The sequence below is a fragment of the Monodelphis domestica genome, chromosome 2 (genome assembly GCF_027887165.1).
Source record: "Monodelphis domestica isolate mMonDom1 chromosome 2, mMonDom1.pri, whole genome shotgun sequence".
Taxonomy (NCBI): domain Eukaryota; kingdom Metazoa; phylum Chordata; class Mammalia; order Didelphimorphia; family Didelphidae; genus Monodelphis; species Monodelphis domestica.
Genome location: NC_077228.1, coordinates 339,342,029 through 339,358,425, shown reverse-complemented (window position 1 = coordinate 339,358,425; position 16,397 = coordinate 339,342,029). Strand labels below are relative to the sequence as shown.

The 16,397-nt window shown below is 37.0% G+C and overlaps 1 protein-coding gene across 1 annotated transcript in view; it reads right to left on the bottom strand.

The window, feature by feature from the left end:
- MRAP2 (melanocortin 2 receptor accessory protein 2) overlaps window positions 1-16,397 on the bottom strand; it is a 55,594-nt gene that overhangs the window by 27,147 nt on the left and 12,050 nt on the right. The window contains exon 2 of the mRNA XM_016431178.2: window positions 6,613-6,746. Within this exon, the coding sequence (XP_016286664.1) occupies window positions 6,613-6,739 (127 nt within the window). The 5' untranslated portion in view covers window positions 6,740-6,746. The remainder of the gene's footprint in view (window positions 1-6,612; window positions 6,747-16,397) is intronic.

Below are 16,397 nucleotides of genomic sequence, written 5' to 3'. Positions count from 1 at the left end.
CCAGCCCTCCACTCTCTTTTCCCATTCTCCTTGTTAGTTCTTCCATTCATTCCTCCTCCATATGAAATAGCCCTTCCACCCCATCTCCTCCTGGTCTATTCCAATACCATTTCAGCTCATTCTATTACATTTACTTCAACCTCAAATCTTCTTCCATACACACTCTTTCATAATAACATTCTCTGGGACCATAGATGACATTTTTCCATTCAGGAATCAAACAATTTGTCCTTTTTAGTTATGATTTGTCTTTTATTTCCTTTATATGTTTCTTATAGATCAAATTGTCTGCTTAGTTCTGGGTTTCCCCCCAGGAATAATTAAAATTCCCTCAGTTCATTAAATGTCCATTTTTTGACCTTTTAAAATTGTGTTCATCTTTGCTGGGTATGTTATTCTTGGTTGTAAGCTCAGTTCTCTTGCTCTACAAAATGCTGTGTTCCATGTCCCATGTTCTTTTAATGTTGTGGCTACTAGGTCTTGTGTTATTCTGACTATAACTCCACAGTATTTAAATTATTTCTTTCTTGTTGCTTATAGTATTTTCTCCAGGAAGTATCTGAAGTCAAATTTGAACCCAGGAATCCTATCTCCAGGCCTGTTTCTCTATCCACTGAACCATTTAACAGCCCTCATCATCTATTTTTCATCCCTGCCCCATTTTTTTAGAGGAGAGGTCGTATGGATTTGTGATATGATTAGTTTAAGACAATTTGACTAAGGAAATTCCGATTATTAGGATAGATAGACTCCTCTGAAATTAATAGTCTTAGAGAGTTGGCTAAGGACTATTAGAGGTTAAGTGACATAGGTGGCAGTGGTTAGAGTGGTTATAGTGGTTATAGTGACAGACCTCAGTTTCCTCATGTATAAAATGAGCTGGAGAAGGAAATGGCAAACCACTCCAATAATCTTTGCCAAGAAAGCCCAAATGGGGTTGTCCTGGGTCATTTTCAGAGACAAAATGTAACCTCTCAGGTCTTCCTATCTTGATGCTAGCTTCCTAACCACTAAAAGACACTACCTTTCACCTGGCAATCAAGAATCAATCTTGGTTATAAGCCCAGTTACACTATACTAAGCACTGGGGATATAAAAAGAGGTAAAATATAGTGCCTGCCTTCAAGAAGCTCATTATCTAATGAGGGAAACAACAGGGTTAACAAATGCATTCAAAGAAGTTATATGGAGCAGTAAGTAATACAGTGGCTAGAGCACTGTGATTAGAGTCAGGAAGACTTGGGTTCAAATCTGAGCTCAGATATTTCCTAGCTATGTGACCCTGAGTAAATCAGTTAACTCCAGTTGCCTAGCCCTTGCTGCTCTTCTCTCTTAGAAGTACTACTAAGATAGAAGGTTAGAGGGTTTCTTTTTTTTCTTTTTGGTTTTCTTTTTTTTTAAGAAGCTATAAATGGGAAATAGTTAATAGAGGGAAGGCACTAGAATAAAGAGTTAGAAAATAGTACCTATAGAAGATGGAATTTTATTTGGAACTTAAAGGAAGTGGATAAGGTCAATAGATACAGTTGAAGGAGAGTCATCCAGACCAGATGGACAAACAGAGAAAATGTCTAACTCAGAAAGAAGGGGAATCTAATTTGTTGAATAATCAGAAGGCATTGTTGTTTTTGTTCCCTCAGCAGCAAGATAAGGATTTTAATGGGCTAGGGCCTCCCAAAGATATCATGAAGATAGAATTTTTTAAGTGCTTTACAAATTTTAAAATACTATATAAAAGCTAGCTGTCATTATTATTATTAAAACTGAATGCTGAAACATAGAAGGCAATGTGATGTAGTGGATAGACTGCTGGACCTAGAATCAGGAAGACATGGGTTCAAATTCCATCTGAGATGCTAGATAACTTTATGACTTTGGTCAAGCCATTTAATCTATTGGCCCTCATTCTTCATTTGGAAAATGGCTTCTAAGGTCCCTTCTAACTTTAAATCTATGATCCCATGCAACCTAACTCCCCACACTTTACTCAAGAAGTAGGATAAGATCTGCATTCTTAAAAATAATAACTATATTGATTTGTTTTGCCAGATTGTGTATACTTGTCACAAGGGAGGTTACTCTGGGACGAAGTGTTGGAGAGCATGGTGAAGTAGTCCCAATAAGGGAAGATAATAAAATTGAAAAAGATAAAGCAGATCAATCCCTTCTAGCATTTTTTAGGGAACAGACCTGGATTCCCTTCCCCAGGAGGTCAAGCTGTTTATGCAGACAGAAGACCAGTCTCTACTTAGCTGGGGGGTGAGAATTAGAAAGGGCAGGAAAGCAAAAGGAATTTCAGGACTATTAAAAAGGTCAGGATGGAAGCAAGATAACATATGGCCAACTAGGACTAAGTGACTAAGTGCTTGTGAAAATAAATAACCCCTAAATAACAGCCCCCACATAAATCTGAGGATTGTCCCCCCATCACATCACATTCCTGTGTTAAGGTTTGTTTGGCTGTCAAATAAGAACCTATATGTGAAAGGAAATAGCTTTGTATCTTGTAAACCTATATAAGCTATCCTGTAATGTCAGTCTGATGCAGCTTCCACTAGGGAAGTCTGTACCAGCAGGTAGATTCTTTATTTGTTCTTTATTAATAAATCAAGGTTCCAATAATTGAAATTCTGGGTGTTTGGACTCACTTTGTGAAGTGCCCCACTTCAATGGGTTAGTCATGTGTTCAATCATATCTGATTCATCATGACCCCATTTGGGGTTTTCTTGGCAGATACTGGAGTGATTTGCCATTTCCTTTTCCAGTGAATTTTACAGATGAAGAAACCAGGGTATGCATGGCTAAATGATTTGCCCAGGGTCACACAGCTAGTAAGTGTGTGAGAACAGATTTGAACTCAGAAAAATGAGTCTTCCTGATTCTACAACCAGCATAATGCCAACTATGCCACCCAGCTGCCCAGGTTAGTCAATAATAATAGAGGGAAAAAGAATATTAACTTTTAGGGGGCAGCTGGGTAGCTCAGTGGGTTGAGAGCCAGTCCTAGAGACGGGAGGTCCTAGGTTCAAATCTGGCCTCAGCCACTTCCCAGCTGTGTGACCCTGGGCAAGTCACTTGACCCCCATTGCCTAGTCCTTACCACTCTTCTGCCTTGGAGCCAATACACAGTATTGACTCCAAGACGGAAGGTAAGGGTTTAAAAAAAAAAAGAATATTAACTTTTTTTAATGATAGAAGAAAACAAAAAAAGTGGGAAAACCAGTTTTATAATTATCTGATACATTATATATAATACATGCACATATATGTAAATATACATGTATACATATGACACATATACACATCCATACATATATAGGTATCTCAAAAATCTTAATGCAAAGTAGATATGCTTCTTTAGACACAAAATATGCATAATAGAAGTTCACGATTTCTTATGAAGTCTCTTGTTCTTTTCTGCATCAGAAATGTCTTTGTTTGTTGTCCATTGTTAAATTGACCAAAAAAAAAAATGGAAGTAGGTTGTGCATATGAGCCTTTTGTTGTGCTTCCATCCTCTTTGGGGGGCTAGCCCTGGGATCTCCCAGTCAAACAGTACAGATAAGCAATTCTATTACCTGTTTTGTTGGGAATTTTTTATAACAAGTTAGTGAGCAATACATACTGGCCTCAACGAACAAATGTCCCTGTCTAGATGTCACTGATGAAAATAAAGACTTAAATTTCTTGAGTTAAGACATCTAGAGGAAGATTTTTCAATGCCAAAAAAAACCATTTATAGACCTATATTGTGTGTTTATATGTATGTACATGTATATGTATGTGAATGGATATGTGGGCAACTGTCAAAAGCTTGGATTTCATCCTTGTATTCCTTCTTAGTTCACTGGCAAACTGAATTCTTCACTTTAGAGTTGGTAAGCATGATTAGAGAATAGGAAATCTAGCAACCTTTGAGGTTATGTAGTCCAATTGTCAATATATAAATGAAAAAGGGGGAGTAGTTTTTTTGAAGCCACTATTATTCACTGCTTTGCTTAGAGATCTGAATCCTTTCTTTCACAGTTTTGTTTTCATGTTACTGTTGTTGTTTCATTAGGTTGTTTTTGACTTGCCCTAGGTAGTCAGTGGCTAAGAAAGGATTTCAAGACCAGTCCTGCTTCCATTATACAACACTGCCTTCTTTTATTAGCAGCACTGCTAGTTTGGGGGATGATGCTTTCTTACTGAGGAAATATTTTCCTCTTAGGAAATTCCCATCAGAAATCTGTCCCCTTCATAGGCACAGCCCAATGATTAACTGTTAAATAGCCCTGGGGGTCAGGAAGGTGACATTTAGGAATTACTGAAGGAAAATATATTCCATCTGCCCCATGCCTCTGCTTCAGATTTCCCAGAGGGCATGATTATCTACATCTCCAGGGGCCATAAAAGCCAGGCAAGCTATGATGGTACCTATCTCCACCCCAGAGTTGCCCTTGGGGTAGGGCTTTGTAAACCAGACAGCACAGTATGAATGTGAAGTTCCAGCTGCAGCCAGCTGCAAGCATCACCTCAAGCAACTGAATAGTGATCTGAAGAAAGCAGTGAGGGAACCCCATGATGATTATTTCTCTCTGCTGCAGGAGGTTGGGGGGGGGGGAGGGAGAAATGTAACTCCAGGCTCCTCCTCTGCTGCTGCAATTGTGCTTAATGAAACAAGGCTGTTTCTTTTTGGCAGTTGAGGGCTCATTTAGGACCAGACTGTGGAGTGGTGGTGTTCTCATTGGATGGCATTTCCAAGCTGTGTGCTGGATCATTAATTGTATCAATATCTCCCTAATGATTCATAGTGGTAACACAAAGAAATCTCAGTCAGTCATTCTATCCCCACCCCTCTTTTTCACTCTGTCTCTGTCTCTGTCTCTCTGTCTCTCTTCTTTTTCTCTCTTCTCTCTCTCCTTCCCCCTCTCCCTCCTCCTGTCTCTTCCCCCTCTCCTTCTTTCCTTCTTTCTTTCTTTCTTTCTTTCTTTCTCCCTCTCTTCCTCTCTCACTTTCTCTTTCTCTCTTTCTATCTCTCCCCCCCTTTCTCCCAGTCTCCTCCTCCCCCTATATCCCTCTATTCTCTCTACAAGCAGAGCCAGAGACTTGGGCTGGGCTGAGAGGGTGCTCAAGGTCAGACATTATATACAAAAATCGAATCCCCTCAAACCACTGACCCAGAGTCAGTTTCTATATGGATTTTACTGTGTGGCCTTCACACAGCTCTGGGCCAGCTCTTAGCAGACAAAAAGATCTAAATCAGGCAGGCTGCCACATACAAGATTTCCCTCTTGGCTTAAGGTTTGGGGAGAAGCATATAAAATGCACTATTTTCACTCTCTGTGCCAGGAGATGTCTTCCTTTTGTGCTCTAGGACATCAGTACAGTGGAAAGAACAATGGTTCCAAAGTCTCAGGACTTGGGTTTAAATCCCATCTCAGACACTATCTTGGTGATCTTGGGGTCTCAGTTTCTTCATCAACAAAATGATGGCTTGTTGGTCCCTGAAGACCACTGATATCCATTCCAGCTCAGTCTATGATCCTATTCTATTTTGCAGGTTTTGCATACATAGTTCCAGCACTAAACCCAAGTTCCTATCTTCCTGTCTCCAGTGTTTCATAGCTGTATGCCTATAAGCAACTTCTCTGAGCTTCAGTTTTCTTATCTGTAAACTAGGGATTATAAATCTTTGCACTGTGGACAGATCTCATCTGATTGTTGTGAAGAAGGTGCTTTGCAAACCTGAAAGCCCCAGGCAAATGTGAATTGTCATTAAGAAGTTCCCCCTTTGAAGGATCATTCAACCAACAAGCATTTATTAAGTATCTCCTAATGCTCTCAGCTCTGAGGAAGAAAAGACAAAAATTTAAAAATCCCTGCCCCCAAGAAGTCTTCACCCTATTGTTAAAGAAAACTTGTACTGATTTGACACCTCCATTACTCAGAATAGCCCAAGAGTTGCCATGTTTTCCCAGAACACGATGTTCTATTTCATTGGAAAGAGAAGTTTTATTTTTTTATTTTTTAAAAACCCTTACCTTCTTTCTTCGAATTAATACAAGTATCAGTTCCAAGCAAGGGCTAGGAAATTGTGGTTAAGTGACTTGTCCAGGGTGACATAGTTAGGAAGTGTCTGAGGTCAAATTTGGACCTTGGTCCTCCTGACTCCTTGGCTAGCACTGTCCACTGAGCCACCTAGCTGCCCCTCACAGATATGTCTTAAAGAACCAAATGGCAGGTCTAGGATTTTATCTCTTAGTCAGATTTTTTAAAATTTATTTGAGAGTTAGTAGATGAGGATAAAAGAGAAACCACATATGAGAGAATTCATTATTGAGCAATTTCATTTTTAAAAAAGAATTGATCATGCTTTTAACCTTAAATGACAACGAAACCAATTAAATACATATTCATGACACACACACACGTCAATAGATTTTCATGTACTAGTAAAATTCAATCAAAAATAAACAGAAAAAACCCTCAAAATTAGAAATGAAAAAAGCAATCATAATCAATAGGAAAGAACAAAGGCTTTCACAGAGAGGAGAGGTGGAAGGAAAGGAGTGAAAAATATATTCATGAAATTGCACATTTATAATATAGAGCCCTCAGGCAGAACTTACATTTGTGGGCTTTCAGGCCTTCAAATGAAACTGGTCCAATTTCATAATATTCATATTCCCAAGTATAATCAGAATTGGATGAAGATGGCTGGGATGTTCTGTTGGAAATTAGCCTCTGTGCAGACATCTCTAACCTGTGCAAATGAAGAAATAAATAGAAATACAGAATCTGTTAAGTCATTGACAAGAGCAAGGCTTTTCCAATAAGCTTTCCCCATTTCTTCCTTCATTCAAGGAGGTCAGCCTTCTTGAATCACTGATGAGTTACTCAATGATGCTATGCCAGGTACTCTCCCAGGGAATTACACAATGTCCCTGCTCTCTGAGAGTCAAAAAAATAAACCTTTTGACAAATCATATCAAGGGTGTAGGTGGAAAATAATCATTAAAACCAATAATAGTAACTGAATTTATAAATGAGTAAGAAAGTAGGAATACTCTAAATAAGGCAAGCATATTTGTATTTCAGGTAAGACAAATTGTTTGGTAGGGAGGTTGAGATAGATTGGGAATTAAAGGTCAAGGATTTCAAAGGAAATAATGGAAAAAAATTTAAGAATTAAGGTGGCCTCATATTACTAAATGTCAAAGGTTATAAAGCAATGCTTTTTGCTTCTTAAATATAAAGAGAGGAATAGAACACTCTAATCCAAGAAGTAATTAATATTTATTATTAACATTAATTAATCACCTACTATGTACAAAGAGCTAGGGATACATACATTAATTTAAAAATAGTCTAAGGGGCATCTGGGTGACTCAGTGGGTTGAAAACCAGACTTAGAGACAGGAGGTCCTGGGTTCAAATTTGACCTCAGATTGTTCCTAGCTGTGTGACCCTGGTCAAGTCACTTAACACCCCCCCCTCCTTGCCTTGCCCTTACTGCTCTTCTGCCTTGAAACCACTATGCAGTATTGATTCTAAGGCAGAAGGTATGGGTTTAAAAAAAATAAAAGAATAGTCCCCATTGCCATGGAGGCAAAATTCTACTTACAGACTACATAAGCAAAACTTAGAAGTAAGTGAATTCACATACATAGTGTTAGATTAATCTATTAACACAAACTCTTCAGAAAAGAACTCCCTATTTAACATATTGTGGTAACACTGGAAAGCAGTTTAAAGGAAATTTTGTTTAGGTCAGAATATTATTATATTATACTCCAACAATCACCACAGGGATAAGCAATCCCAATTAAAAAGAGTCGTTATCTTTAAAAATGAGAGGAGCACAGAAAGTGATATCTAGCAAGTTTATAAGTTCTAATTAAGCAATTGAAGAACAATTAGCCCAGAGCAGCTGACTTTCAGCTTAATTAAAGTGTAGCATTATTATTTATGGACAAAAGGGAACAAGCACTGAAAGTACAAGGAGAAGTGCAAAGGACTTATTTTTCATTCATTTACACAGGGCTAAACACTTTTATACTTTTGAAAGGAAAAAATCAAACAAACATGTTAGATCAGATGAATAAGAGCATACAGAGTTGGGAAATTAATGAATAAATAAAAGTGGACAAAATAGTGTAGATATACCAAGCAGAATCACTGAGTTTCAATAGCTTCAATAGGAGGGGACAATAAATTGTTAAGATGTTAAAAAGTTGAACTATTAATGAATCATTGTTTATGCCAAGTGGTACAAGCATTTCTATTGTTCTGTAACAAAAAAAAAAGGGAAAAAAGCCAGTTTTATCGTGGCAAAGTCCATTCACTTTGTCCTTTAAGATACTAATCCCTAATTTAACCATAGCCCTTTTGCAGCAATGTCAAACTTACAGATATAAGAGATAAAGGTATATATACATATATTAATAGAAGCCATTTTTGTGATAGCAAAAAATTAGAAAACAGTCAGTTTCCATCAATTAGAGAATAACTAAACAAATTATCACATATGAATATAATGAAATATTATTTGCTATAAAAATGACAAATATGAGGAATTCAGGGAAATATGGGAAAATTTGTATGAACTGACAAATCAAAGCATGTAGGACCAGAGAGTGATATATAATAGCTACAATAATGTCTATAAAAAGACAAAAAGATTTCTCAAAGTTACTTAAAGGCAATGACCAAGACTGATTTTAGAGAAGCAGGGAACTGAAGATGCTAAATACTGCCTGAATTGAACAAACTGTGGTATAAAATGGTATTGGAATGCTATTGTGCTATAAGGAATGATGATCTGGAGGATTTCTATATGAACTGGAAGAACCTTAGTGAACCAATGCAGAGTGAAATGAGCAGAACCAAGAGAAGATTGTACACAGAAAGTGAAACAATGTAATGGACTTTTCTACTAGTAGCAATGCAATAATCCAGGATACTCCTAAAGGGCTTATGGGGTAAAAAAAAAAGTATCCACACTTAGAGAAAGAATTATGGGAGTAGAAACACAAAAGAAAAACATATGACATCATTTATCACTTGTGTATATGGGTATATGAATTGGGGTTTTGGCTTTAAAGATTGCTCTACAGCAAAAATACATGATATGGAAGATGATTCACTGGATTTAATGGTGTCTACAAATTTTACATTTTTTACACAAGAAATATTCATTTGCCATGGGATTGAATTGTCCTCAGACATTATTAATGCCTTATTAATGTATTGTGGTTGGTGCCTTACCCTGTAAGCCAAAAAAAAAAACAAAAGGAGAACCTTTGAAATTAAATCTCCAAAGTTAACAATTGTCCCTTCCTCCTCTCTGTATTTCTGGTAGCTTTTCCATAGATAGATATAGATATAGATATAGATATAGATATAGATATAGACATAGACATAGACATAGACATAGACATAGATATAGATATAGATATAGATATAGATATAGATATAGATTTACAGTTGCCATGTGACTTTCCCCATCATGGTTTTGATAGATCCTGGGAAAGCTTAAGAAATTAAATGAGAATTTGGGGGGAGTTATGCAGAAGTCATAGATGACCCTGCAGAAGAACAGCAGATGACACAGAAAAAGTTTAGAAACTCAGAAATACATACTTAACTCAAAATTTACAAGCAGGTACTGAAAACACTCCATAAAAGAAAAAGAAAAAGTTCAAACTTCTTTTGTGGAGGGTCAAAAATTTTATACAGATTTTCCATGTCATGGGGGTAACGTGCCTCTAACAGCCACAATATAGAAGGAATAACTATCTCTCTCTCTCTGTATAGATATAGATATAGATATAGATATAGATATAGATATAGATATAGATATAGATATATTTGTTAAATAGTGCCTTTTCTGGGTCAAGGGAGGGAGGAAGGAAGGGAGACAGCTCAGAACTTAAAATGTAACCAAAATTTTTAAATTGAAATTTTTTAAAGTTAGAAAAAATAGAAAAACTAAGTCAATAGAAAAAGTACCAAAGTGTAAAGCTGAGCAAAGGAGAAAAATTTCCACCTCCAGGAGGCTAAACAAATATATTGATTCACAAGGTCTGGAAAATAGGAGCCACCAGAATTGATAAGAAAAGTTTCTCATTGCTTTGAGTTATCTATCTTCAGTAATTCTTTCTATACTCAAAACTCTAACTATGCAATTTTTATGATAGCAGTACTAAAGATTTTTTTATCTTTTGAATAGGAAGCAATCTTTAACTTCCACAGCCTCGGTCACCAAAAGAAATGAAAAACTGAGAGCCCCGTTATTATGTGGTTTTATCCTTTTTTCTGAACTCTTTTCTCTCAGAAGGAAAAATACTTTAAAAGAGGAAAAAGTAACTACTTGGGTTCTAGTAAAGAACTGAAACAAGAATTAGAAATTTATTTCCACTTGGGATCTTAGTAAGACTTAAGGGAATCAGAATAGCTGTTAGGACTTAAAAATTCACCATGAATCACAAAGAATCCTTGGAAGGGTTTAAACAAAGGTCAGATGAATGTTTATTGGGAATGTTGAACTGGGCACTACTTCTTGCTGAGGAGCATTACTATTCATGCTGAGGGATGGAGCATGGAATGATGTCATATGATCAATATTGGATATTTAGAGCTTGAAGCCACCTGAGAGACTCTCTAGTCCAATTTCCTCATTTTGTAGATAAGGATATCAAGGCCCAAGGAGGCTGGATGAGTGACTTGCCCAAGGTCATCAGATTGTCATCAGACACAGGATTTGAACTGGAGTCCCCTGACTCCAGAGGTAGAATGCTCTTTCCATTGTATTATGACTGCTGAATTCCCTTCCATCACTATCAGAATGCAAGAGAAAAAAGTTTTAATTTTGACATGAAGTTCAAGGAAGAGGTAAACAAAAAGACCCAAATTTGTCTTTCTGTTCACACCTATCATCTCATTCCCTGTTCCTCTCCCCTAATCAATCTGTGATGTACATTAATCTTCATAGAGAACAGTACTCTGTGTCTTTTCAAGAAGTCAGAAAAATAATAATGCCTAATCTTAAAGGATATGTCTTTTCCTTTTAAAAAAACCCTTGTTGCTAGAATCCACATCTTATGATTCAGGCTAATTTGCAAATCACCAAATTCTAATAATTTCATGTTTTAAAAAAGAAAAATGAACTGAAGTTTGATGTGATATTATGGTTATATGTATTCAGCATCACCAATGTGGCTAATACAAAAAATGGTGCAGACCAAAGCCCAAGTCTTCATCCAATGAGCATTCAAAATAGAAATGACAAGGAAAAAATGACATAAATATAACATCATGGGGAAGGTAAAGAAGGTGGTATTGTTGTATTTTGTCCAAGCAATACCCCAAGAACATTGGCTAGTTCCAGTATCTTCTCTCCCTCATAGACTATTCTATCACTATATAAAGACATTATGTAATTTACTATGGACTTGAACAAATTCTTTTTCTACCTGCCCCATGGCAAGATTTAGCTTCTTCATTTGTAGAATAAGAAGACCATCTTTGAATTAAAATTCTTTATTTTTCTACAATATTTTATTCAATATTTTTGTCCTTCATATTTGAAAATAGTAACAAGCCACATTTTATTTGGTGGTGGATGAAAAGCCATATATAGACAAACTTCCCATACTGTGTGTGTATGTACATATATATATATATATATATATATCCCATCAAAGATATGATAAAGATAATAATGCCAACTTTGCCCATGGGGTTGAAAATCCTTATTAAAATATCAAGCATCATCAAAGTATTTTACCATCATAGAACAAGTGGTATTTGATGATTCTCTTTCATATCTTTCTACTATTTACTTGAGAGTAAATGACACCACCAAGAATGGATAAAGATCAAGCCTAATGAAATAAATAGAAGGGGAACTCATTGAAGAGGAGACACTGTGCCCCTGGCAAAAAGCCATCAGAGGGATGCCTGAAGAAATGTTTGGAGACAAGTACAGTTAAAAGAGAATGAAATATGAGAACATCTCTCCCAAAGCTTCTACTCTTTAAAAAAAAAACCACCACCACTATATTGGTATTTTTTATTATTTCAAAGCACCACCAACCCTAACCCAGACTGAACCCTCCCTTGTAACAAAGGAAAATAATTATTAAAAAAAACCTAAACAGAGACCTCATCTGACAACATGGACAATAATCTGCCCAAGTGGTCCCTCACCTTTCTGTCATTTCATTACCTAGGCTCTTAGAGATAAAGAGATAGAGATGTATAAAAATTTAGCTGTTTCTATATATGTAGGTAGGTTGCTTGGTAAATAGGGCACTGGTCTTGGACTCAGGAAGACTCATCTTTAGTTCAAATCTATTCTCAGACATTTACTAGCTATGTGGCTCATAGCAAGTCACATAACCCTGTTTGTCTCAGTTTTTTCATTTGTAAAGTGAACCAGAGAGGAAAAATGGCAAACCACTCTAGAAAAGTTCAGATGGGGTCACTAAGAGCTGGACACAACTGGAAAATAACCAAACAACAATTATGTATGTATATAGGTTTGTATGTATGTATATGTTTTGTGTGTATATGTGTTGTATATTATACATATATACACATTTTTCCAATTACTCACAATGTGACTTCCTTTTAGTGATCTTTTCATTCATGTTGTTTTAGTCATTGCATATTTAGAAAAGTAATGTAACAGAATGCATAGAGAGCCCAATTTGGAGTCAAGACAACCTGACTACAAGTCCTGCCTTTGACAGGTGTCCAACTCTCCAACTCCATAACCATAGTCAAATAATTTAATCTCTCAGTGCCTCAATAATTCTGGAAGATAATAAATTTCAAAGTTAGTACCAAAATGAATAAGTTCTGGGAATTTCCTCACCAGACATTCCCTATACCAATAAAATCACTAGTGTAATCAGAAGGGAAAAGTCACTATGTTCTTTGTTCTCTTGGTTCTGATGATTTCATTCTGCCTTAGTTCATGTAAGTCTTCTTTAATTTCTCTAAATTCCCCATATTTGTCATTGCCTAGATGCACAGCAGATAGAATGCTGCTCCTGGAGTTAGGAAGACTCATATTCCTGGGTTCAAATCTGGCCTCAGACACTTAATTTGCTCTATGACTCTGGGAAAATCACTTAACTGTTTGCTTCAGTATCTTATCCATAAAATGAGCTGGGGGAGGAAATGGCAAACAAGTCCAATATCTTTGCCCAAAAAAAAAAAAACCCCAAAACAGGGTCATGAAGAGCTGGACACTGAAATGGCTCAACAACAATGAAATGGAAAATCAACAACATATTTTGCATATATAATCTTTGCATATACCATCACAGTCAGTACAGCCACCTCTTCACTTCTATCCTGACTCCAATCCACTAGTACTTTTCTCCCCCCACATTATTTGCAGCTTTCTTTTATGTGTTGCTGCTCTTCTGCCTTGGAAATAATGCATGGTATTGATTCTAAGATGGAAGGTAAGGGTTGGAAAAAAAATAAAGAATGTCCTGGAGGACAGAGACTGTCTTTCTGATTGTATTGTGTTCTCCTCACCTATCTAGCATATAGTAAATAATTAATAAGTGCTCACTGACTGACTGAAAACAGCCCTTTGGGGCAGATATCTAAATTATTCTCATTGCTCTTTTACTTATGAAGAAGCTGAAGTTTGGAGTGGCTAGATGTCTCACCCAGTCATGGCTAGACCTGGCTAATAGAACTTCTTGGTCATAGTATTCGTATCCAGTTCTTCCGGACTCCACTCACTGAGTCACAAAGAATGAGAATTCTTCACTTACCAAGGTCCTGTTTGAGAACACTGGTGTGACACAGCAGACTTTCTGCCCTACCATAACCTCTTTTAGCAATGTTACCCAAAGCAGCTAATTGGATCACCATATGGCACTGGTGCTGAAGCATTTATACTGACAGCCATCATTAACTTCCTTTTAAGATTATAAAATCAGATTGAAAACTGAGAGGGCATTCACAGACTTCTTCACCTCTCCAAAATCCTTATACTTGAGGTCTTTAGTTCACGTGTAAATGGTCTTCAGTCTTACTTGCTAGTTCATGCATCTTACTCTCATGACTTGTACCATGCTCCAACGCAGCCACCACAGAAATAGTTATACCCTGGATTTTGTCATCATCTACATGTGTTTTACTCCCACCATCCATAATTGAATGACCTAGTCTCCCATCTCTTATTGAACCTCAACTCTTCTAAACCTCTTCTTTGCCTTCGTTTCAACCTCTTGTCACTCTTATCTCAAATTTCTTTCCCAGGCTATCTATCACTCCTACTTTGGACATATTTTCTCCCCTTCAAAATCTCAAATCAATTACTAATTTGACTTCAAATGGTCTCCTATCCTTCTGTCCCTTCAATCCTTGTCCTGTCGCTATTCATTCCTGGATCATTGCCACCATCGATCTTCTCTTCTCCTACATGTTTACAAAATCCAATTTCAATTGAGCGCTCACTGCTCAATACTTTTGTTCTTCCTCGTTTATCCCTCTATGCCACTCCATGTCTTTCAAACTTTTTCTCTTCTCAAGCTATCAGATCTATCAGATCACCCCTGCCCGTTTCTCTTAGTGGGGGACTTTGTCAAATAAATCACTGAAAACAATGAGTCATCTATCACAAGCTTCCTCTTCTCCCTAACTCTACACTGAAAATAAATTCAACATCACTCCCCCACACATTCTCTCATCCTTTGTTCCAATTTTTGATGAAGAGGCGGTCCTTTTCTTTGCAAATGCCAGGCTCTCCTGTGGTGCTCTTGACCCCATCTCCAGCTCCTATTTCCTCTGGCAATTTATCCCTTCCATCACATCTTCCTAATTTTTAATCTCTCCTTATTTATTGGGTTCTTCTCCGGCAATTCACCTCCTGACTCCTAAATTCACCCACTCACCCACCCAGATTTTCATGAAACTGATACTGGTCTGACCACCCCTCATTTTCCTTTTAAGGGTCATCCTCCTTGTCCCACGTCAAGGTGCACCTCTGGGCTCTTTCCTATGCTCTCTATCTATGTTCATAGCTACGTGTGTACATTGGTGTGAGCTCCTTGAGAACAGGTACTGTCTTCTTTGTATCCTCAGCTCTTAGCACAATACCTGGCTCATAAAAGGCACTTAGTCAATATTTGTTGACTGTCTGAATTCCAGTCCTGTCTCAGACATCTTACTGGTTGTATTACCATGAGCAAATCATTTCATCTCTCTGGGTCTCATTTTCTCCATCTGAGCTTCAGGCAACTCCCTAGGACTTACCTACTAAACTACAGGAAATGATTGCTTTGTTAGAAAGTCATCATAACAATGAAATCACTGGCATCAGGGTGCTTCTATATTCATTCCGTGTTTTATAGGAAAGTCCATTTACATAATATATATTAAATAAATTGCTGTTACTACAGCTGAAGAACAAGCACATTTTGGCAAGAATAGGGTTGCCTTTTCAAAATATTATTAATCTAGAGTGAGAATGTCCTCATCACCAAAAAGCATTTAGTAAGCCTTTTTGAATATTCCTGAAGGGAGAGAACATTAGCCTACTCTCTTTATAGCTAGGAAATTAAACAGTTGTGCCCAAAATTAACAATCGAGAAGCAAATCAACAAGTGGATATTGAGTGGAATGGTGAAATGACTGAGAAAACAAAGGTTTGAGCTTCTGAGCATATGGATTTATTAAATAATGCAGGCCAATTGCATAACAAATTGGGATGAGGTCTCCTCAGCTTTGGTACTGGACCCCAAATAGAGAGGAAGACAGATTTTCATGCATTAAAAAAAATTAATCAATTGAGACCAACTAATTAAGAGAAAACAATTTACTAGGATACAAAACTAGATCATCTGATTTTAATTGGTGGAAACATATGAAGTATTCCAAGTTGAGAGGTGATGAGTGAATAGGTGCATTTCCTTGAAATCAGAAAAAAGAAATGTCCTACTCCCCCCAAGTGCCTGTATTCAATCAAAAGAACATAGAAACAATAACTAATTGACCAGGTGAAGGGGCAGCTTTCAAATAAGATAAATGAGCTGCTAAAGACGTGTAGTTAAATCAGTCTTCACATGTATAGTTACATTAGTCTTCAGATCTAACTGGGTTTCTGGTCAACATAACTTACATCTCCAGTTAAGGGTCTCTAAGCAACAAGTAGAGGTGGTTCAGCTTCTCAGTCACACCAGCTTAGCTTCAAACAGTGCAAGAAAGTTTTCTCACAATTCCCATAATTGACTAAAGTTTCCTCACAAGACAGAAATTGGACTAGATCCATGGTTGACTAGAAAGAGAACTAAGTTAGATCCAGAATTGAGTCAGAAGATGGAGTCAGTGTGGTTCACTCAATTCCCACAATTCTCTCAATTTACCATGAGTTAGTGCTGTGTTA